We start from the raw sequence: 24,298 nt of genomic DNA, 5'->3' as shown, positions 1-24,298 counted from the left end.
CACGGCTGCAGAGTACACACAGAGGCTTTTTGGTACAGCACTCCCAGAGGCTGGGTTGCATACTACACACAGTGGCTTTTGTCACATTTCTCCAACATGCATGGTTGCAGAGCACATGCAGAAGTTTTTGGCACAGTTCTCCAATAGATACGGGTGCAGAGTGTACACAATGGCTTAAAGGCACAATACTCCCACATGCGGGAGTGCAGAGTACACATAGTGGCTTTTTAACACAGTACTCCCACAGGCAGGGTTGCAGAGGACAAACAATGGTATTTGACACAGTACTCCAAAAGATGGGGTTTCAGAGTACACACAGCAGCTTTTTGGCACAGTACTCCCATAGGTGAGGTTGCAGAGTACACATAGCAACTTTTGACACAGTACTCCCACAGATATGTGTGAAGAGTACACACAGCAACTTTTTGGAACAGTGCTCTCACTGAGACAAATGACATTACATGGGTGATGGCTCAGGAAGTGACCACAGCATAAAAGCTTGTAAATTGGCTGTGCTGCAGTCTTTCAACAGACTTTATTAGGCTTGTGAACCTGAACAGTAAACCAAAAATCCTGTGAAAAGTTTGTGTTTGGGATTCGATACAGATGTCTGGTACAGACCCACGGTATTCACACTCATCTCAGCTATGATCCTTGCACTTTGTAATCACACACAGCTTTGCAGTGAGACCCGTGAGGAGAGCAAACTGTCCATCATTACATGTCTCACATATATATATATATACTGCTCAAAAAATAAAATATATAATAAATAAAGGGAACACTAAAATCCCACATCCTAGATATCACTGAATTAAATATTCTGGTTACAAATCTTTATTCATTACATAGTGGAATGCATTGAGAACAATAAAACCTAAAAAATATGAATTTAAATCACAACTAATATCCCATGGAGGTCTGGAGTTGGAATAATGCTCAAAATCCAAGTGGAAAATCAAATTGCAGGCTGATCCAACTTCAGTGGAAATGCCTCAAGACAAGAAAATGATGCTCAGTAGTGTGTGTGGCCTTCACGTGCCTATATGACCTCCCTACAATGCCTGGGCATTGTCTTGATCAGGTGGTGGATGTTATCCTGAGGGATCTCCTCCAAGGCCTGGATTAAGGCATCATTCAACTACTGGACAGTCTGTCGTGCAATGCAGCTTTGGTGGATGGAATGAAACATGATGTCACAGATGTGCCCAATTGGATTCAGTGCTGGGGAACAGGCAGGCCAGTCCATAGCATCAATGCCTTCATCATGCAGGAACTGCTGACACACTTCAGCCACATGAGGCCTAGCATTGTCATGCATCAGAAGGAACCCAGGGCCAACCGCACCAGCATATGGTCTCACAATGGGTCTGAGGATCTCATCCTGGTACCTACTGGCAGTCAGGGTTCCTCAGGCTAGCACATGGAGGGCTGTGCAGCTCTCAAACGAAAGGCCTCCCCATATCATTCCTGACTCACTGCCAAACAGGTCACACTGGAGGATGTTGCAGGCAGCAGAACGCTCTCCACAGCATCTCCAGACTCTGTCACGTCTGTCACATGTGCACAGTGTGAACCTGCTCTCATCTGTGAAGACCACTGGGCGCCAGTGTCGAATTTGCCAATCTTGGAGCTCTCTGGCAAATGGCAATCGCCCTACATGGTGTTGGGCTGTAAGCACAACACTTACTTGTGGATGGCAGGCCCTCATAACACCCTGATGGAGTCTGTTTCAGACTTCAGACGGTTTGAGCAGGCACATGGGTGTTAGTATAGGAATAAATGTTAGCACAGCCAAACTTTGAGGTGCCACACAGTAGGTTCCCAAATCTTATAGCTAAGTATCAAATATCGGGCACACTCAGGGATTTTTTGGTGCAAAAATCAAAATTTAATACATACAGTAGTCGCTAGTTACAAACGTTTCGGTCGTGATAGACCTTCATCAGTGTACTAGGGTTAATTTTTAGATGCTAGTGTGAGTAGAATGCAAACAGTAGCCAAAGATCAGCTAAAGGGTGTAGCACAGAGCGTAGCTGGTCAGTGACCTGCAATCAGGTATACTGTGACCCAAACTAGGTATGTGCCGAGTATCATATGTTGCGATATCCACCGCAAGACAAGGAGGTCTCCTTTGTATTCTACTCACAACAGCATCTAAAAATTTACTTTAAGACTTTGTAGTGTTTTAAATTGCTTCTTTTATATTAGAAATGTCAGTATGTGTCCCAAAAAGATTTAGATTTTTTTTTATTGGAATATGTGTGTCACCTTATATTGATTGCCTTGTAGGATTTCAAGCTTAAGATGCAGAACAGCAGAATACAATGACTCCACACATCAGTCTACTGTTCTGGTTTCTTATGCCTTTGGCCTTTACAAATTCAGAATCAAGAAGTCATCTTGGTAAGAAAATTTAATTTATTTACATGATTCTTAACATTTTGGAAACTTTAAACAGGTGAAGCAAATCAAAGTTACACTTTGGACAAACTGATTTTTTTTTTTGTTGCAAATTTCACAGTGTTATGATATATTAAAGGTTACATTCACAAGTCATTTTATTAGAAATATTAAATTGGATCATTGATCGACTAGACTATTACACTATATTTTACAACTTTGGCCCACTTTACATCAGCTACTGCTCCATATAATTTCTTTGCACTGCTTACAATGTAATATTCAGTGGAGTGCTCAGTGAAGCAATTAGTTGGTGCAAAGGCTTCAGATTTTATCCCATCTAACACGTCTCTCCTAGGGTTCATGATAATTGTTAAAGACTTTAGAAACAATATTGTAGTCTTAAAGAAGCTGTATTTTTGTTATGTTTTTAAATCTGCCTTATTATGTAATGATATACTCTCCTTACCAGTATTAGTTAAAACTAGGCATAATTGGGAAATCTGTGGGCGATATAGCCTTGGCCATTTTGGTTACATACTGTAGCCAATATGGCTGAGAAAGACACACGTCTATTACCGTAAATTCAATCGAGGTTGTCACTGAGCTTCTTTACAGTAAAGTATAAAACATCCATGGTAGTATATTCTATCCAACCAGACGTTAGTGAAACACTTAATAACATAATGGCTACTCTGGCATTTTCAAAGCTGTTTGCTGACTGCCATTTTTTTCCAGACTGCCCAGTCGATGTTTTCATCATTTTAGACACATCTGAAAGTGTTGCTTTTGGGACTCCCGAATATGGATCACTAGTTGAAGATGTTAAAACATTTGCTATAGATCTTGTAAATGAAATGAACAGCAGGTATGGATGTAAGACAAACAGATTCTTGTTAATCCCATACTCTTACATTTCGCAGACGTGTGTTAACAGTTTAATGATTTTCAAGATTTTTAGAACAAATATGTTTACTGAGATAAATTTACAAACTTGTACCTAAATAAATAAAGATTTTGCATCAAAGATCTAGTATTGAAGCATCTAAAAGAGGACCAAAAACCAAAAATGGTGGGATTTTAGGAGTCTCTGCAGGTCCTGGTACCAAATACATACTTTGACAACCAGTTAGTAAAAATCTGGACACACTCTTCTGAACAGTCATTTTGAAGAATTACTAATTCTATGTAAAGTCTCATGACTTTTTGTGAGGAATTATTAACCCTGAAAGAAACTGCTTTATTTCTTTGTTATGGCAGTGCATATCAATATGAAGATGAAAAACTTGTATTTTGGCTGCTTAAACTGAAAAATTACTTTATTACCAGTTATAGATAGTAAATAAGAAACTATTTACTTAGCATTACAACAAGCAAGCTGAATTTCAGAAATGTCTGGAACCCGTTTATAAGATATATCTATTCCTGACCACAGGTACCCTATCAGGGACATCCTAAAGTGAATGCTCTTACGCCTGCATCGCTTTCTTTTCTGTGATTTTTCTTTTTTAGCTACATAAATGGGGTTTCACTTACTTTTGCTTTGTTACTCTCTTATCTGTTGGAAGACTATCTTTCCATTTGAACCATGGTTTAATTGATTGTTTCACTTCTGGTCCTTGTTCTTGACACCATGCTTTATTAAAGCCCCACTCCAGCATTTTTCTTTTATTGCAGAGCTCGAGTGATGCATATAATTTACGTTCCTTACTGCCAGTATTAGGCTGTGTGCCCACATTGCGTTTTAGATGGGTTTCTGCCGCATTTTTTGCCACAGTGGAAATGCTTAAAAACACTTAAAAACGCATTCCCATGCAATCCTATGGGATTCCGCAGTTGCTGTGCACATGCTGCGGATTCTCCCGCTGCGGAATTGCATAGCGGTAAAATCTTCAGCATGTTCATTATTTCTGTGGAATCGCGGCGATTCCGCAGCCATAGAATTGCATTGAAACGCTCACTTTACGCATGTGGCTATGCTCACCAAGCGTAAAGTGAGCACTTCACGTGATGATGGTACCCAGGATCTGGAAGAGAGGAGACTCTATTCCAGGCCCTGGGATCCATATTTATGTAAAAAAAGAATTAAAATAAAAAATAGGGGTATACTTACCTTCTGATGGCCCCCGGAGTCTTCCCTGCTCTCAGCGGTTCACGTGGTGGCTTCCGTTCCCAGAGATGCATTGCGCAAATCGCCTAAGATGATGTCACAGTCACACGACCGTGACGTCACAAAGGTCCATCGCGCAAAGCATCCCTGGGAACGGAACATACCGGGTGCGCCGCTGAGGAGATCGGGGGCCGTCGGAAGGTGAGAATAACAATATATTTTTTTTAAATTATTTTTAACATTCTGTCTTTACTATTGATGCTGCATAGGCAGCATCAATAGTAAAAAGTTGGTCACACTTGTCAAGCACTATGCTTGACAAGTGTGACCAACCTGTAAATCACTTTTCCAAGCAATGCTTCAAATCGCTTGGAAAATGCAAGCATTCTGCAAGCTAAAAACGCTTGCAAAACGCTTGTGTTTTGTGGGAAAATGCATGCGAATTCCACATGCGTTTTACCGGTGGCAGGGAGTTGCGGAAATGCTGCGGGGAAATTATGTTACATTATTGACAGGATAATTTTTCTGCTTTTATTTAAGTTATGCGTGTTTTTTATATGTTCATCCAAACATTATTTTCTTTGCTTTTTGTAATTTATGACTCTTTGTATATTCATGAAATTTATGCAAAACGTGAGCACCCACTGCAGGTTACATGATTCCGCAAATCACCTGCATTTAATTGAGTTTGAATTTAGTGTCTGCTCACATTTTGTTTAGCAGCCAGAGTAACGTCTGAAACGTGTTGCATTGTCCTGTCATCCTCTCTTTCAAGGATGTTTCATTTTAAAGATTTTCAATAAAAGAATTGTTTTTAATAGGAGCTCGATCCACCTTTTCCTTGAATCAAGTAACAATACATAAAAAGGTTTAAATGCCTAACTCATGGGAGACAAGATCCTGCCCATCTAGAGCAGGGGTCCCCAACTCCAGTCCTCAAGGCCTACCAACATGTCATGTTTTCAGGATTTCCTTAGTCTTCCCCAGGTAATAATTGCATCACCTGTGCAATGCAAAGGAAATCCTGAAAACATGACCTGTTGGTGGGCCTTGAGGACTGGAGTTGGGGACCTCTGATCTAGAGGATAGGGGAGGGAACCATTAGGTGATTGAGGGTATGTGCACACGTTGCAGAAAGGTGTGCGGATTTTTCCGCACTGATTTTGGTAAATCCACAGTAAATCCGCACTGTGGTTTTTGTGCGGATTCTACCTGCGGTTTTACACCTGCGGATTCCTATTGAGGAGCAGGTATAAACCGCTGCGGAATCTGCACAAAGAATTGATATGCAGGTTTTTTTTCCGAAGCATGTGCACTGTGGATTTTGTTTTCCATAGGTTTAAATGGTACTGTAAACTCATGGAAAACTGCTGCGAATCCGCAGTGGCCAATCCGCTGTGGATCCGCAGCAAAATCCGCAGCGTGTGCACATACCCTTATATTCCATGCCAAGTTTATAGCTGATTTTATATTCCTTAACAAGCCTATGCCTCCTCTTTATATTCCAAAATAAGTCTACGCCTTCTCTATGTATGCCACAACAAGTGTGTCTCTCATTTCAGCATTTGACACACCTCTTTAAGTTATCAAATCTATGGCTCACTTACCATTTAATACCAAGTTTATATGTTCTATTTATATTCCATAACATGACTAAGAATCTTCGTTTTATTCCCTACGGAGTCTATCCCTCATTTGATATTGTAAAACAAGTCTGTAATTTTACATTTTATATCTAATCTATGACTCCTTCTTCCATTCATGCCATGTCTATGGCTGCACCTTGTTTTATATCATGTTTATTTACATTTCATATATGACTCATTTGCTAATCTATAACATGATAATTCTATGGCACCGGCTTATATTTCAAAGCAATTATTTGGCTCCTTTTTTCTATTCTATACTAAATCAGTGGATAAAATGATGTTCCATGTGAAGTCTACGGCCATGCTTTATGTTCTATATGAAGTCCATGGCAAAAGGATGGAAATGATTAGACTCTGTAAGTTACATTATGCTAATACATAGAGAGAATTACTCCCCAAAAACATAAGAAAAGCAAGTTCAGCCAGGTCATCATCATGCTTTCTTAATTCACAATTGGTCAAAAGCATAATGGCAGATTAATATAATATACATGAATATCATACAATATTGTGTAGTGGATTATGATATAAAATTATGTTTATGACTGTCTAGTTATCAGAGATGTGACAGGCGCCTGACGTGGAACTCTGGAGCTCTCCATTATAGTGATGAAGTGAAATTGATCAGTGAAATGGTCAGTATGGAGTCTGGTAGGACGGGTCTGAAAAAAGCTATTGAAGAAGTAACATACCTTGGAAAGGGCACCTACACAGATTGTGCCATTGCTGCTGGTACGAGCCATCTTCTAACTGGGTGAGTGACTAATATTTTAGAATTTATAGTATCGTTGGGCACATCTCACAGAAGAGATATTTTTATTTTTTTACATTTTGTAATAGTAGCAAATTTATTGGAAATGAGAAGTAATGCAAATTGACATTTAATAAAAGTTTGACAACTTCATTAAGTAGCTAAGGCTACGTTCACATTTGCGTTGTGCGCCGCTGCGTCGGCGACGCAACGCACAATGCAAATAAAAACGCACCAAAACGCACGCAAAAACGCTGCGTTTTGCGACGCATGCGTCGTTTTTTGCCGAAATTTCGGCGCAAAAAAAAATGCAACTTGTTGCGTTTTCTTTGCCCGACGCTTGCGGCAAAAAAAAACGCATGCGTCGCACAACGCATGTCCATGCGTCCCCCATGTTAAATATAGGGGCGCATGACGCATGCGTCGCCGCTGCGTTTCCCGACGCTGCGTCGGGAAACGCTAATGTGAACGTAGCCTAATAGATATGCTTTTCCAATATAAATTCTGGGGCTGTTCTCCTTCTCTACATTCAGCAAAGGAATGGAGGTTAGAGCCAAAAATATAAAATCTGAATTCTTTAGCCCAAAGGACACATTTCCTTGGCCCAAGCAAGTTTCTTCATCTTTTTTATTTTCCTCTATAGAAGTTTTCCTGCACCACTTTCATCAACCAGGCCTGATGCATGCTGTCTCCTCTTCAAAGTTGATGTTAATATTACCTGATTTAAGAATTTAATCTCACTCCAGTTTGTGGGGAAATTAACCTACAATTTCTGAGGCTAGTGACTCAGGTATATTTTTTGCAGAAGAGGTAATTCTGGGTCTGTTTATCCTGTGGCGATCCTTATTAGAACCTGCTTTGCAATGGCCTTGCCATCCCTATATGTCTCATATCAGATGCCTTGTAGTGGATAAATAATTTTTCATTATGGAGTGATAAAAGTGATGCAAGTCATATAAATGACCTCTTCCAGACTATGGGGAATCATGAAGTGATAAAAGTCATGTATGGCAATGTTCACATTAGCGTTTTGCGGGGCTGCGTCGGGCGCAGCCGCGGCAACACATGCATTATGCGCCCCTATATTTAACATGGGGGCGTATGGACATGCGTTGTCTTGCGTTTTGTGACGCATGCGTCTTTTTTGGCGCAAGCGTCTGGGCGCAGAGGACGCAGCAAGCTGCATTTTTTTGCGTCCAAAATAATGCCAAAAAAGGACGCATGCGTCACAAAACAATGCGTTTTGCATGCGTTTTTGTTTGCGTTGTGCGTTGCGTCGCCGATGCAGCACCGCACAACGCAAATGTGAACGTAGCCTAAACGAACTCTTCCAGTCTCTGGGGAGGACCCTGCCTGGAAGATAACTCGGCCTCCAGAGATTATCTTACATGGTGGGGAGATACCAGTGTGAGAAAAGTAACTAACACAGAACAGGAGAAATGGAATTTGTCTTCCTACAAGCACATGTTTTGCTTCTCTCTCAGACCTGCTGTATTGTAACAATATAGGAGCCCTGTCTGCCTGTGAGATGGAAGCTGAAGCTGAGAGGAACCTGCAGATGTGTCAGGTATAATCACACACAATTCTGCAGGGAGATCAAGAGAACAGAGAGTGGCCATTATATCACTGCAAGGAGTGTTAAAACCCCCAGCCTCTTCTTTAACAAAAAACTCCTGTTAACTGCTTTGTATCCAACATTTATAATAAAAATCATTGACACTTTGTGGGTCAAAGGGTTGGCCACAACTTTATTATAATAACAAACTGTACAATTACATAACTCATTCCAACTGCTGTTGTACAGTGGGCCTTACAATTAAAAACTTAATTCGGCATGGAAGAGACACCGTCAAACTGTGACAACTTTTCTTACAAACAAATCATACACATGTTATCCTAATAATTACACAAACTCCAAAAAACTATCTAAAATTTATAAACCTTAAAATTCCACAATTTGGATAGGGTGGGTGGGTGTTCTTCCATTAAGATGTCCTCCAACTGACCTTTTTGGCACCAGAAATACACCCCTGTCCACACCCCTTTAGACAGTACAGCTATCTATTTTCCCACACTTTAATTAACCCCTTACTACTCCCTTGCAGTCCTTGGGCCAATTATTGACCAGTTCATGCCATCTTAATCACACTGGTAAAACCCATTCATGTAAAATAACCTCTGGGGGCTTGTTTTTTTTTCATTGCTTAGCTGAGCTTTTCCAGTCATAATATGAACTACGCCAAACATAAACATCCAAATAGGGCAAGTTAATTGGGGTTATCAACTTTCTTTTTCTATTTGAAAACAGCAGTCCCGTATTTTCTAAAAAATATCAAAATACGTACTCACATAGCAATCCCCCACCACTCCTATTGTAAGATGACCTGCTTCCACTTTCGTAAAGGGACTGCATGTGATTGCTGCTCACTTTTTGTGGACACTGTAAATAATTTTGAAGGAACAGAATATGTACATTTATTATGTAAATAATGTGTGCATGTACCACAAAGCTTTTTGTTTAAAATAATAAAGGGGTTCTCTATAAAAGAAAAAAAGTAACTGTAAAAGAAATGTCATTATAAATAAATTCTTAAATCCCATAAATTAATATATTATGGTCATTTTGTCTAAGGAGATAATCACTAGTACATTAAAATTGCCCATGTAAATAGGACAAGTGCTTGTGAGCATGTGCAGCGGAAAGCGCTGTCTCCCTTCCATTTATGTGCAGTAAAATGGCCTCCCAGTAAATTATCTGATCTGATACCAGAAATACCAAGGTTGATGAAACAAAAGAGGCTGATCTTACTGCTGTCCATCCAATCTTTCTGATTCAATACTGGAGATGCCAGAGGTGCTGTCTTATTGCTGTCAACCTTCTCTTTATGATCTAATACTAGAGATACCACAAGTACAAGTAAGAAAGGGCTGCTCATCACAGTGTTTTCCACCCTTTCTTTCTGATGTAATATTGGAGATACCAGAGGTTCAGAGGTAAGAAGTACTGCTCACACTGCTGTCCACTCTGTCTATCTGACCTAATGCTGATGATAACAGGGGTGCTAAGGTAAAAATAGGCTGATCAAGTTACTGTGCACCCTGTCTTTCCAATCTAGTACTAGAGATATCAGTATTTTTGAGATTAGAAGAACCTGCTTACACCGCTGTCCATGGTGTCTATCTAAATGCTGAGCTGCTGATCAGACCAGGAAAAAACCTGTAGAGTTGACAGAAGTGTGAGCAGACTCTTCTTACCTCAATACCTCTGGTATTTCCAGTATTAGATCATACAGAAAGGGTGGACGGTAGTGTGAGCAGATTTTTCTTATCTCTGCACATCTGGTATCTCTAGTAATATGTCAGAAAGACTGGATGAACAGCAGTGTGGGCAGCCTCTTCTTAGCACACCTGGTATCTACAGTATCAGATCAGAAAGACAGGGGTGACAAGTAATGTGAGCAGCATCTTCTTAACTCAGCACCCCTGGTATATCCAGTATTAGATCAGAAAGAAAAGATGGATAGCAGTGTGAGTATTCTCTTCTTACTTCAGCATCCCCGGTATTATTAGTATTAGATTAGAATTATAGTGTGGACAGCAGTGGTAGCAGCATCTTCTTACCTCAGAACCCCTGTTAACATCAGTATTAGATTTAGAAAAATATGGTGGACAGCAGTGTGAACAGCTTTTTCTTACCGCAGCAGTCCTAGTATCATACGTATTATAACAGAAAAACAAACAGAGCGGACAGAATTGTGAGCAGTCTTTTCCTACCTCAACACCCCTGGTATCTCTAGTATTACATTATTAAGGCAAAGTGGACAGCAGTGTGAGCAGCCTCTTCTTATCTCAGCACCCCTGATATCCCTAATATTGTATCAGAAAGACAAAGTAGACATTAGTGTAGCTTCTTTTTACATGAGCACTCCTGGTATCTCAAGTATTAGATGAGAAAGAAAGGGTGGACAGCGGTGTATGCCGTATTTTCTTACCTCAGCAGCCCTGGTATCTCACGTACTAGATCAGATAGACAAGATGAATAGCAGTATGAGCAGCCACTTCATATCTTAACATCCCTGGTATCTCCAGTATTAGAACACAAAGATAGAGTGGACTGTAGCGTGAGCAGCCTCGTCTTACCTTACACTGCAGTGTGAGCAGCCTCTTCTTACTTCATGATACCTGGTATTATCAGTATTAGATCAGATAAACATGGTGGACAGCAGTGTGAGAGGCCTCTTCTTTTCTGAGCACAAATGGTATCTGCAGTATTGAAGAAGAAATACCATGTTGGACAGCAGTGTGAGTAACTTCCTCTTACATCAACACCCCTGGCATTTCCAGTATTGGACCAGAAAAAAGGGTGGACAGCAATCTGGGCGTCCTCTTCTTACTTTAGCACCTCTAATATCTCTAGTATTAGACAAGAATAGAAACTTGACTCCGGCTCACCCAGCCGCTCCATGTCCACCAACCCGGGGCCCAGCCTCTAGCCTCGCCCCGGCCCCAGACAAAGGAAAATAGGAAAAATTGGAGTCCGGCTCAACAGGACTGGATTTTCCTTTTCTTTTTATTTTTCAAAAGAAATTATAGTGCATACAAAAGAAAAATGAACACGGTTGACATGACCCATTTGACACATTTCGACTGCACTAGGCAGTCTTACTCATGAGTCATGTCATGAGTAAGACTGCCTAGTGCAGTCGAAACACGTCGACTGGGTCTTGTCGACCATGTACATTTTTCTTTTGTATGCACTATAATTTCTTTTGAAAAAGAAAAAGAAAAATCCAGTCCTGTTGAACCGGACTCCAATTTTTTCTACTTTCATTAGACAAGAATATCTAATGATAGGTCATCCTCCTACACAAAGGAAAGAGGGACGGCAGTCACAGGCTCCTTTGATATTACATTTCTAGGAGAGGTTAATGTCAGCATAATAAGACAGCTGATATATTCATGTACTATAGTAATTAGCTCCCTAGGCAAAATAAGTGTGTTTGAAAGTACTTAAGAATTTATATATATTTGTATTATTTTTAGCTATTTTTCTATCCCCAAAAACTCCTTTAAAGGGATATATAGGTTTAGAATCAATATTTATTTATCTTTTGCTTCTTAGAAAAAACAGACTTTGCAAATAGTTTTTTAATAAAAATGTTATAAAACTGTGTGTCAACAGCCCGTATGTAATTCTACAAGTCTTTATTTTACTGGAAGTAGAGAATTTATGTAAGGTACAGAAACAGACTACAGACATTCCTAAGTCTGTAAATACAGAGAAGCAAAATTATGAGATTTTCAATTATGACTATTTGCAAAGTTGCTTGTTCTTATTTTTAGATGCACTGGAGCAATTGGTTGAAACTGAAAGTGGACAATACCTTCTTGATCTAAATGTTTGGCCCCAATAAAATAAAAAAAAAACTAAACTCAACTACCATGCTGGCACCATTTCAGCGGTGTCAGCAATCGCGGTCCAATAGGCTCTCATGCTGTTGTTGTGACATGTGACCTCAGCACCCAATCAGTGCTGGCGTCACTGTCTCTGCCTTCGGAGAAATTGAACATGAAGAGGAAGTCTGGGCTGCAGTTGATTTGACTTCTTCTTTATGTTCAATTCGACAGGAGGCGGGCACAATGACACCAGCAATGATTGGGCACTGGAATTAAGTGTCACAACAATAGCATGGTAGCCCTGTGGAGAATGTGTGCCGATACCGCTGACATGGTGCCATCATGGGAGGCGAGTATAGGCTTTTTTATTTTATCGGTGCCAAGCATGGGGTATGAGGAGTTGTCCAAGCAGTGGACAACGTCTTTAAGCAACAATAAAAGTTTCTAACAATAGACATGTAGTAGCACACTAAGAAATAGGAGCCTATTGCAGAAACTTTTAATGTTACTTGCAGAGTTTTTTTTTATAAATTTGGTGCAAAGCATTCTTTTTTGCCTTAGTACATGAATGGGCTAAAATTTAAAACATCAAAGAACAACAACAAAATTGCAGGTGTTTTTTCTACTTCCTCAAATTAAAAAAATTGTAAGAATTAGCTAAAACATTATTTGTATCCCAAAATATCGTCTTCATAGTTTTAGTTTTACAACTGCAAAAATATGTTGGCATATTTGTCTATGCTAGCTATAAGCAAAGCAGAATGGTATCGGCATTCTGTAGATCCCTAACGTAATCCTCATTTAAATAGTGCTAAATCAACATTTTAGTTTAAGGTTACATTTTGCAATAACAATGGAACACCAAGTTACAAATATTAAGCCAATACAATGTCAGGCATACCTAGAAAGGAATGAGCTGAGACCAAGCTTCTGGCTTTTATGTGTACATTCTGTTTTCCAGGATAATAAAAATGGGGCCTGCATGTCCTCATATGTTAAACTTTTAATGAATGTATACAGCTGTTTCCTATGGATATGACCAGCCTCTGCAAAGCTCCGGCTGAAAATAATTACGAATGGACCATTACTCTCCATATCTTGTGTACACTACATAAGAGGTTGAGTAAGCATCTGGACCACCATATTGGATTACAGACATTCACAGGAAGTTGTTTATATGTCGGCTTGAAGAAAAGATAATTGGTTTTATATGTCACAATTTACTTGTGTGTTCTTTCTTCTTTGAATAGTGGAAGCTATAGGAAAGGAAACAAGTTCATGGTTGTGGTCACAGACGGATATCTCAGTGATGGCTACAAGGAAAAGTGTGGTGGATTGTACTATGTACTGAATGAAGCGAAATCTGCAAACATAAAGATATTTAATGTGATGGTGGATACAGATCATAAGGTATCGGTTTTACTAGAGCATAGGGGTTTATTGGCGCAAATTCAGTGCAGTTAGAGCATCTAGAATTCATTGCTACTGGAAAAATGAGAAACGAGTCCCACCCTGTGGACGGTAAACTATGCTGTACTGATGCTAACAAAACACATAATAAAATCATGAAGTCCTCTTGTATTTTTCCCCATTAATTTTACAAACTCTGAAAACGCTCCATTCCCCCATTATATTCAAAATTTCTACATGTACTATATGCTTTTATATATTGGGATTTGGAGTTGTAAAAGCATTTCTGGTTAGACAAGTAGTTTAGGGAATTAGAGGATCTGTCACCCGATCAAAAGAGGTTTAGATGTTTTTGGTAGAAATACTTATTGAAAAGATAACCCTGAGGAAGAGGGACCGCGTCCCTCGAAACGCGTTGGTTGGTCTGACCCCTATGCACACCCATCCTTATCAACTATATGACATCACATAGCTGTCCGACATTTTCAGTTTCACGGCGGCGGAGCTTCTGGCCAGAGCCTGCCGCTACTCTTTCTGCCTTCACACATCACCGCCTGTGGTCCTGTGCACCCACTCCCGCAAGCAATACGGGAGGACGTTCCCTATGCTCCGGTCTTCCTGCACTTCTACAAACCTCAGCATGGCATCAGCGTCCTTGATTTTGTCTACACAAGTAAGTGGCTGCAACTCTTGTCACTCACTAGTATATCGCTGTATACCGCAGTATCGTGCTACAGTGATCCATAAGTCTAATATTTATTAATATATGACTTAAGCCTTGACAGTAAGTGCAGTGATAACCCCATTTTTTCCTAATTAATACAAGTTTATTCAGCAGGATTTGCACAGAGCCTGCACTATCACTTGCGGCTAGCAACTTATATATTTTAGTCTAGGATCGCCAGTGTATTTTTTCTGTAAACTTATTGAAAAGAAGTAAAAACAATTTTTCATGAATTCTACATTGAATAGCCTAACTTTAGATTGCAAATTCCAACAGTGGTTTCTATGTGAGAAGCATGTGACTATTGCATAATCCTCATCACAATGAGTCTTGCTCTAAGCAGATAATTCAACAGTCACACACTTCTTTCTTACACCTCTATGGTACAATCATCTGGTTGTTGCATAGTTTTATAAAAACTTAAATGCTGTGTAAAATTTTCTAGTAGGCAATATTCCAAGTCCTCGGGGAGTTCATGTAATCCAGGGATATTCTCCATAGTCAAATATGGTAATATCCTCTCTTACTACACAAAGCCAGAAGTGTACAACAATCTACTGTACTATTGCTATTAAACAGTACTACACAATGTGCTGGGTTGTTTTACATTTATTTTTTTTTTAAACTGAGACCTTTGTGTTATACATCATTTCCTTTTTGGGGGAAAAAGCTATTAATGAGGTTAACTAATGATTTGCATTGCTTCATAAGATGCAATGTCACACATGGAAATGGAACGAAATACGCATTGCCTTCCCAATAAAAGCAGTCACATAGTAATGAAATTGTGCTCCTCTTCAATATCAAGATACCATGAAATTACGAAATCAGAGTGATGTGATGTAAAAGGTTATTCCCATCTCCATAAATTTCTTGTAAATACGTGTATGTGCGGTAGTTTTGCAATTTACTGATTATTTAAATTTTCAACCAATCTTGAGATGTCAGCTCTTTTTTTTCAACAGATAAGTTGTCTTGCAGACTGACGACCACTGCCAGGCAGCAGACCAGGTGTAGTGCTTACAAGCTTCTTTCCATTGGGCTTGCAAGTACTGTTTTGAAGTTGGCCAAGATCAATGGAGTGCGCTGTTACCTCCTAATCCTGGCGAGCTTCAGCACCGTGCTTACAAAATAGACAGCATTGGTGGTCAGTCTCCTTGGCACAAAGCTAAAAAACAGTATCTCAGTAACAGCTGAAAATTTGAAAGGAAACCTGACATTCGCCATAAATGAACAGGATTTGTATCTTCCTTTGTAAATTCCCTCCTAGCAAGCCCTTTATTATGTTTAACATATCAACAGATCTTTAAAAAAAAGTATTTCTAAAAACAATTTTTCTTGTATTTTAATTAACCTTTTGACTAGTCGATAGGATGTTTGCATGACTTTCTTTCATATAAGTCATTGCGTCTTTGAAACCTGCCTGGTGCACTCAACCCGGCTCAACCTGTTCGAAAGCAACGAAGAAGCTTGATCTTCACTCCACTGTTGACGCCAGGCTTCTTCTCTGCCTCCGAACATGCACAGTGAGCCTTTGAAGTTGGGAAGCGTACACCTGGCTTCAGAGATGCAATGACTTGTATGTAAGAAAGTCACACATAAGTTTTGCAGAGATCTGATGATGACGTCGGCTTTTGCAAATCATGCTATTATGCCCACAGGACCCTGATAACATGCTGAGTGAGAAGAATAGTCTGGAAAAACTAATGCCCCATCCACTAGTCAATAGGTTAATTAGCATGGGGAAAACAGACTTTAAAAATACTTTTTCTAAAGATCTGTTAATGTGCCAAATGCAGTACACGGCTTGTTAGGCAGGAAGTTTATAAAGGAAGATATAAATGGTGGTGGAGTGCATGATGGACCTATAAGGTTTCCTTTAATAAGCAGCAAATAGCAAAAGTGCTTTTTTTCACATTTGCAGATTAATTTAAATTTGCTGGTCAATGGTGAGCTACTGATCATAACAGAAGTATATTATGGAGACTGGAACACTATACCACTAAAACAGTACAAAAATAGTATTGTGCAATTTGGTTGATTTATAACACAAAATAAAGCAGAACCATAGTGTTTTCCTGCCACTGTGCATCTGCTTCTTCTGTATATTGAACAGCATCAGTCACTCAATCAAAAGAGTGCTAGGTGGTAGGAGGCTGGAGAACTACTGTCTTCATCAATACAGCAGCTATAACTATGAATCAATTATGTGCTTTTTTAATGGCTATTAACCAAATAGCACAAAATTTTATGTTAATATTATGTACAGTGGACAATTCTTTTAAAACAGGATAGCCTACTTTGCTATAAAAGATCAACTTTTATAAGAAAAAATAGCAAAAGTGAACAATGGTTGTGTCCTCTTGATCTTGGGTCAGTAGACTTACATTTATGGCTATACACAGTGGATGCATCAAAAAATTACAGTTGGAAATTTTTGTGGTGCAAAAAGAATTTGCATAATTGAATTTAAAATTACTATGTGATTGCTACATACCTAATATTATCTTCATATCTAAGCTGTTCTCTTATTAAAAGGGGATAGCTGACAGTGTAAAAAATTTTGGTTACGGAAGGGATAGTTTTAAATGAGATAGCTTTTCTGCATGTTTGCAACATGTATACTTAAAATCAAATTGCATACAGTGATTTTCCCGGTTTACCCTAACAAAAATTTTTAGTGCATGATAGGTGTTTCAGTATTATGAAAAGCACTGCATAGTAATGTATCCGCAGCATAGCTCCCCTCTCCTGAATGCCTCCCTAGCACAGCCCATCTCTTGTCAATCATTAGTATCGCTTCCCTCTCCTCCGTCCCTAGCATGTTGTCCCTCACACTTAGTTCCTATCAAGCCTCCCCCCGCACTTAAAGGTCTATGTGACTGCAGACATGCAAATTCTCATAGCGTGCACAGCGTGCAATGTCAGGATTCTCCGGTGCTGGTGGAGAGACCAAGTGGTCATGTATCTGCAAGTATGCGATATACATTGGGGGAAATAAGTATTTGATACCTTGTTGATTTTGTAAGTTTGCCCACTGACAAAGATATGAACACACAGTCTATAATTTTAAGGGTAGGTTATTTTTAACATTGAGAGATAGAGTATCAAAAATAAAATCCAGAAAATCACATTGTATACATGGTATAATTGTATTTGCATTTTGCAGTGAGAAATAAGTATTTGATCCCTCTGGCAAACAAGACTTAATACTTGGTGACAAATCCCTTGTTGGCAAGCACAGCAGTCAAACGATTTTTGCAGATCATCTCTAAATCATGAAGATTTTGAGGCTGTCGCTTGACAACTCGGAGCTTCAACTCACTCCATAAGTTTTCTATGGGATTAAGGTCTGGAGACTGGCTAGGCCACTCCATGACCTTAATGTGCTTCTTTTTGAGCCACTCCTTTGTTGCCTTGGCTGCATGTTTTGGGTCATTGTGTTGCTGGAAGACCCAGCCATGACTAATTTTTAATGTCCTGGCAGAAGGAAGGAGGTTGTCACTCAGGATTTTACGGTACATCGCTCCACTCATTCTCCCTTTGATGTGGTCAAGTAGTCCTGTGCCCTTAGCAGAGAAACACTCCCAAAACATGTTTCCACCTCCATGCTTTACAGTGGGGACGGTGTTCTTTGGGTCATAGGCAGCATTTATCTTCCTTCAAACACAGAGTAGAGATAATGCCAAATTCCTCAATTTTTGTCTCATCTGATCACAGCCCCTCCTCCCAGTCACTCACAGAATCATCCAGGTGTTCATTGACAAGCTTCAGATGGGCCTGCATATGTGCCTTCTTGAGCAGGAATTACCTTGCGGGCACTGCAGGATTTTAAACCTTTATTGCATAATGTGTTACCAATGGCTTTCTTGGTGACTGTGGTCCCAGCTGCCTTGAGATCATTGACAAGCTCCCCCATGTAGTTTTAGGATGATCTCTCACCTTCCTCATGATCAAGGATACCCCATGAGGTGAGATTTTGCATGGTGCCTCAGATCGATGTCAGTTGACAGTCATTTTGTATTTCTTCCATTTTCTTACTATTGCACCAACAGTTGTCTCTTTCTCACAAGTGACCCAGCATCTTACTTATGGTATTGTAGCCCATTCCAGCTTTGTGCAGGTCTATGATGTGTCCCTGACATTCTTAGAAAGCTCTTTGGTCTTGCCCATGTTGTAGAGGTTAGAGTCTGACGGATTAATTGAGTCTGTGGACAGGAGTCTTTTATAAAGGTGACTATGTAAGACAGGTGTCTTTAATGCAGGTAGCAAATTGATTAGGAGCATCTAACTGGTCTGTAGAAGCCAGAACTCTTACTGGTTGGTAGGGGATCAAATACTTATTTCTCACTGAAAATGCAAATAAATTTACAGTATATAATTTACTAGATGGTGGCCCGATTCTAGCGCATCGGGTATTCTAGAATATGTATGTATGTATGTATGTACGTCACGCTTAGCACAGCCACATAGAATATAGCACAGCCACGTAGTATATGACACAGGCACGTATTATATAACACAGCCATGTAGTATATAACACAGCCACTTAGTATATAGCACAGCCATGTAGTATATAGCACAGCCACGTAGTATATAGCAGCCAGATAGTATATAACACAGCGCATGTAATATATAGCACATCCCACGTAATATATAGCACAGCCCATGCAGTATATAACAAAGGCCACGTAGTATATAACACAGCCCACGCAGTATATAGCACTGCCCACATAGTATATAGCAGCCAGGCAGTATATAACACAGCCGACGTAATATATAGCACAGCCCACGTAGTATATAACACAGGCCACGTAGTATATAACACAGGCCACGCAGTATATAACACAGCCCATGCAGTATATAACACAGCCTACGCTGGACTGGATGCTGTTCCTTTTTGTTTTTTGACTCCTTGATTATTCTTGTACGTTTCAAGGTTGATTTCATTGTCACCATCAAGAGTCTCCTATGTTCCAAAATACATAAGTCACCATGCAAGGTCATCGTTCTCTTCTCAGTATACACAGCAAAGCTATTTTTTTCCTCCAAATGATGCCTCTACAGTGGGTATGGAAGTAAGACCAAAGCTCTGCCAGAGATACATTGTGAAGCACAAATGTATGTAACAGCTGTAATGTGACTGCAAGGCAGTTGCATGCAACTTCCACCAGGGGGCGTGGGTAAGGGGGAAAAGGTAGCACTCACCGTGTAGCACAACAGTGAAAAGAGAGGAGCGCCACCAGGAGGCGGTAGAGTAGTCAGACAGACCGGTCAGCAACAAACAGGAAGACAAAGTACCAGAAGTCACAGCAATGCACGTGGTCAGAGACAAGCCAGAGATCAGAACCAGACGGGAGCACGCGATTCAAAATGTGAGACAAAAGGCGTAGTCGGAGTACGAGCCAAAGAGTCAAAGCCTGACGGAAAACGTAGTAACAGAGATGGAAAGCAGGAGGCAGGGTTCAGAATTCAAGTCATACACTGTAGGAACCACCAAACACACACTAAGTCCGGGATAAGGAACGGGTCAGGCACAAATACGGGTAATCAGAGGCAGAAGGATCACTAGGGTATACGGGTCAGCTGCTCAAGCCAGGGACTGGAACTATCACTGACAAATGCTACAGGGAGTGGCACCAATAAATAGCCACCCACAAACCAAAGAGAGGCAGGAAAGGTTAACCCAACCATAACCAAGCCGCGGAATGAAAAGCAAGAAGCAAACCCCGACCTGGATCATGACAACAGCAACATTTTGTACTCAGGCCTTTTTTCCTGGCTTTTCACAGCTTGAAAAGGCATGAATGAGGAAATATTGCTGTTATATACATTGGCACTCCATAATAAAGCACTCTTCTTGCTTGCTTCTTGAACTTCTATGAAGGATCAAGGTAGAATCCTCCTGTAAGTTAGCACACCTCGAACTCACCGAGTGCATACAATACCTAATTAGCTTCATAATGGCTAGCAACTCAATTTCTCTCAATCTCACCTATCCTCCAGTAAGCAGCACCTTGTACATTAATTTAGGTGATATATTGGTGCTGAAATGAATGTAACATGATGATTGAAAGATTGACCTTTGCCTCTCTGTACCTGGCTCCATCCCATCTTCTGCTATGCCTAGCTACCTCATAAAGTACATTATGGGACATAGTGCAGAGAAGATTAAATTAAGTGACACATTCTGTATTTACTAAGGGGACTCAGAAAAAAACCTGTTCATAAAAGATGGTCTCTAGTTTAACTGTATGTACCACTGATTTCAATAAACCTCTTTAACACATGAATTTTAATTGAATGAAATATTCAACTATAAATGATAATATATAGTAATTATAAGAGCTATCAGTAGTTGGAAATTCTGTGTAAAGCATCAAATGATAAAGGCTTAGTAAACATGATAATTTCTTTATAGGGTGATCGATTGGTTGATATTGCCACAGATTCCAAATACAGTTACAATCTAAAATCCATTATGCAAAGCCCTGAAGGACATCATGCCATTGTGAATTGCATTTTAAGTCAGATGGTAAGTGTGTATGTTAGTACTCACTGGTGACATAGATAGGTAGATAGATAGACTGAGAGACAGACAGATTGGCCAAGCTCAGTCCTAAAACCGCCACTATACATGAGTTGACCTAAGCACGATAGATAAAGTGATTTCTATATATTTCCATTCCTTTTGAAGACACTCCTGGCTTAGGCTTTAAAAAACTATATTGAAAACTGCAATTTTTAAAATGCTGTTTCATGAGAAACAGAATATAAAAAATTAAAAACATAAATACAAATAAAATAAAGCCATTCGCAAAAGACAGCTCCCACTAATTACTGATGTAATGCTAGCCCTGACCAAATTGCTCTAAAGTAGTAGACAATAATAAATGAATAAAAGTCCATTTTAGGGTGATACTATATGGATACCAAAAATATTAATTAGGATGTAAAAAGGCATACTTTTATTAAATTTATAGTTTTATAAGGGTGTCTTTCAGCACAAAATGTCCAAGCTAAACTCAGCACCTTATAGAGGACATAGCCCTAATAAATAGTTGTACTTTTAGTGTTTAATACATCTCAATAAGGGAGAATTTGAGATTTAATGGGGTGCTCAGTGTATACTTGGTATGTAAATGTACACACCACAGGAGTCATTCAAGGAAGAGATGGAGATATATGTACAGGTCCTTCTCAAAAAATTAGCATATAGTGTTAAATTTCATTATTTACCATAATGTAATGATTACAATTAAACTTTCATATATTATAGATTCATTATCCACCAACTGAAATTTGTCAGGTCTTTTATTGTTTTAATACTGATGATTTTGGCATACAACTCCTGATAACCCAAAAAACCTGTCTCAATAAATTAGCATATCAAGAAAAGGTTCTCTAAACGACCTATTACCCTAATCTTCTGAATCAACTAATTAACTCTAAACACATGCAAAAGATACCTGAGGCTTTTATAAACTCCCTGCTAGGGTTGAGCGACCTTGACTTTTTTAGGGTCGAGCCGGGTTTCGCGAAACCCGACTATCTCAAAAGTCGAGTCGAGTGAAATCGGCCGATTATGGCGAAAAGTCGAGGATCGACCGAAACACGAAACCCAATGCAAAGCCAATGGGAATTATTATTATTTTTTTTTTCTCTCTCTCTCTCTCTCTCTCTCCTCCGTCCGTCCCTGAACTGAAAAGCTGGTGTTACACAGTGCAAATCGCTACAGCGCACAAGCGACAACATGGCGATAGGCGTCCACACCCCTAAGACCTATGTCATCACTCTGCCCACGCCCCTTCATTGGCTGAAAAAAATGGCGCCAAGCGCGTCATACGAAACGCGACTTTGGCGCGAAAGTCGCGTACCGCATGGCCGACCCCACACAGGGATCGGGTCGGGTTTCATGAAACCCGACTTTGCCAAAAGTCGGCGACTTTTGAAAATGAACGATCCGTTTCGCTCAACCCTACTCCCTGCCTGGTTCATTACTCAAAACCCCCATCATGGGTAAGACTAGCGACCTGACAGATGTCAAGAAGGCCATCATTGACACCCTCAAGCAAGAGGGTAAGACCCAGAAAGAAATTTCTCAACAAATAGGCTGTTCCCAGAGTGCTGTATCAAGGCACCTCAATGGTAAGTCTGTTGGAAGGAAACAATGTGGCAGAAAACGCTGTACAACGAGAAGAGGAGACCGGACCCTGAGGAAGATTGTGGAGAAGGACCGATTCCAGACCTTGGGGAACCTGAGGAAGCAGTGGATTGAGTCTGGTGTGGAAACATCCAGAGCCACCGTGCACAGGCGTGTGCAGGAAATGGGCTACAGGTGCCGCATTCCCCAGGTAAAGCCACTTTTGAACCATAAACAGCGGCAGAGGCGCCTGACCTGGGCTACAGAGAAGCAGCACTGGACTGTTGCTAAGTGGTCCCAAGTACTTTTTTCTGATGAAAGCAAATTTTGCATGTCATTCGGAAATCAAGGTGCCAGAGTCTGGAGGAAGACTGGGGAGAAGGAAATGCCAAAATGCCTGAAGTCCAGTGTCAAGTACCCACAGTCAGTGATGGTGTGGGGTGCCATGTCAGCTGCTGGTGTTGGTCCACTGTGTTTCATCAAGGGCAGGGTCAATGCAGCTAGCTATCAGGAGATTTTGGAGCACTTCATGCTTCCATCGGCTAAAATGCTTTATGGAGATGAAGATTTCATTTTTCAGCACGACCTGGCACCTGCTCACAGTGCCAAAACCACTGGTAAATGGTTTACTGACCATGGTATTACTGTGCTCAATTGGCCTGCCAACTCTCCTGACCTGAACCCCATAGAGAATCTGTGGGATATTGTGAAGAGAAAGTTGAGAGACGCAAGACCCAACACTCTGGATGAGCTTAAGGCCGCTATTGAAGCATCCTGGGCCTCCATAACATCTCAGCAGTGTCACAGGCTGATTGCCTCCATGCCACGCCGCATTGAAGCAGTCATTTCTGCCAAAGGATTCTCGACCAAGTATTGAGTGCATAACTAAACATTATTATTTGTTGGTTTTTTTGTTTGTTATTAAAAAACACTTTTATTTGATTGGATGGGTGAAATATGCTAATTTATTGAGACAGGTTTTTTGGGTTATCAGGAGTTGTATGCCAAAATCATCAGTATTAAAACAATAAAAGACCTGACAAATTTCAGTTGGTGGATAATGAATCTATAATATATGAAAGTTTAATTGTAATCATTACATTATGGTAAATAATGAAATTTAACACTATATGCTAATTTTTTGAGAAGGACCTGTATAGGTAGGTGAGGAGGTGCACTGATGATTTTGGACAAAGGGAGGATTTTCGACAAATGCAACAAAAGGCCCCAATTCAGCAAAGTGTTTACGACATAAAATTTATCGTAAAACCCTTTGGAAAAAGACAAATATTAGGGTGAAAAATGGAGTTGTGCAAAAATGTTACGACTTTTGGTATTTTCACAACAGCTCTGCCAAAATTGGTGGCGCTGGGCTGGTTCTGCTGCATTGACAACCTTCCCTAGAAATTATTTAAAAGGGGATTTATTTCTAAAGCCAGAAATTTTGTGCATGGCACACAGAGGCACACGCCACTGAAAATATGGGCCAAATTCATTAATTGATATATGCCTCTTAGTGAATTTGGTACTTTTTCTTCCTGCACTCGTCTCATTTATACTGGTATGTGAAACGCCAGTCTTTATGAATATGGCAAAAGGTACCATTTTTAGTAGAGTGATTTCTCCAACAAGGTACTATGCTTACCTTGGACACTCATTTCATGCTGACTGACTCCCTTTAAAATTGTTATTATTTTTCATATAATAAATT

The 24,298-nt window shown here is 40.0% G+C and overlaps 1 protein-coding gene across 3 annotated transcripts in view; it reads left to right on the top strand.

Moving 5' to 3' along the window:
• Positions 1-2,290: 2,290 nt before the first annotated feature.
• Positions 2,291-24,298, top strand: part of LOC138642123 (collagen alpha-1(VI) chain-like) — a 181,884-nt gene continuing 159,876 nt past the window's right edge. For all 3 annotated transcript variants that reach the window (XR_011314000.1, XM_069730059.1, XM_069730058.1), the window contains exons 1-5: positions 2,291-2,406; positions 3,142-3,271; positions 6,716-6,916; positions 13,561-13,720; positions 20,866-20,979. Coding sequence is in view for 2 of the 3 variants with exons in the window: in XM_069730059.1 (XP_069586160.1) it covers positions 2,328-2,406; positions 3,142-3,271; positions 6,716-6,916; positions 13,561-13,720; positions 20,866-20,979 (684 nt within the window). In the remaining variant the exon portion in view is untranslated. The remainder of the gene's footprint in view (positions 2,407-3,141; positions 3,272-6,715; positions 6,917-13,560; positions 13,721-20,865; positions 20,980-24,298) is intronic.

This window comes from Ranitomeya imitator, chromosome 6 (assembly GCF_032444005.1).
Source record: "Ranitomeya imitator isolate aRanImi1 chromosome 6, aRanImi1.pri, whole genome shotgun sequence".
In the NCBI taxonomy this organism is placed as follows: Eukaryota; Metazoa; Chordata; class Amphibia; order Anura; family Dendrobatidae; genus Ranitomeya; species Ranitomeya imitator.
This window is presented reverse-complemented; position numbering and strand designations above follow the sequence as displayed.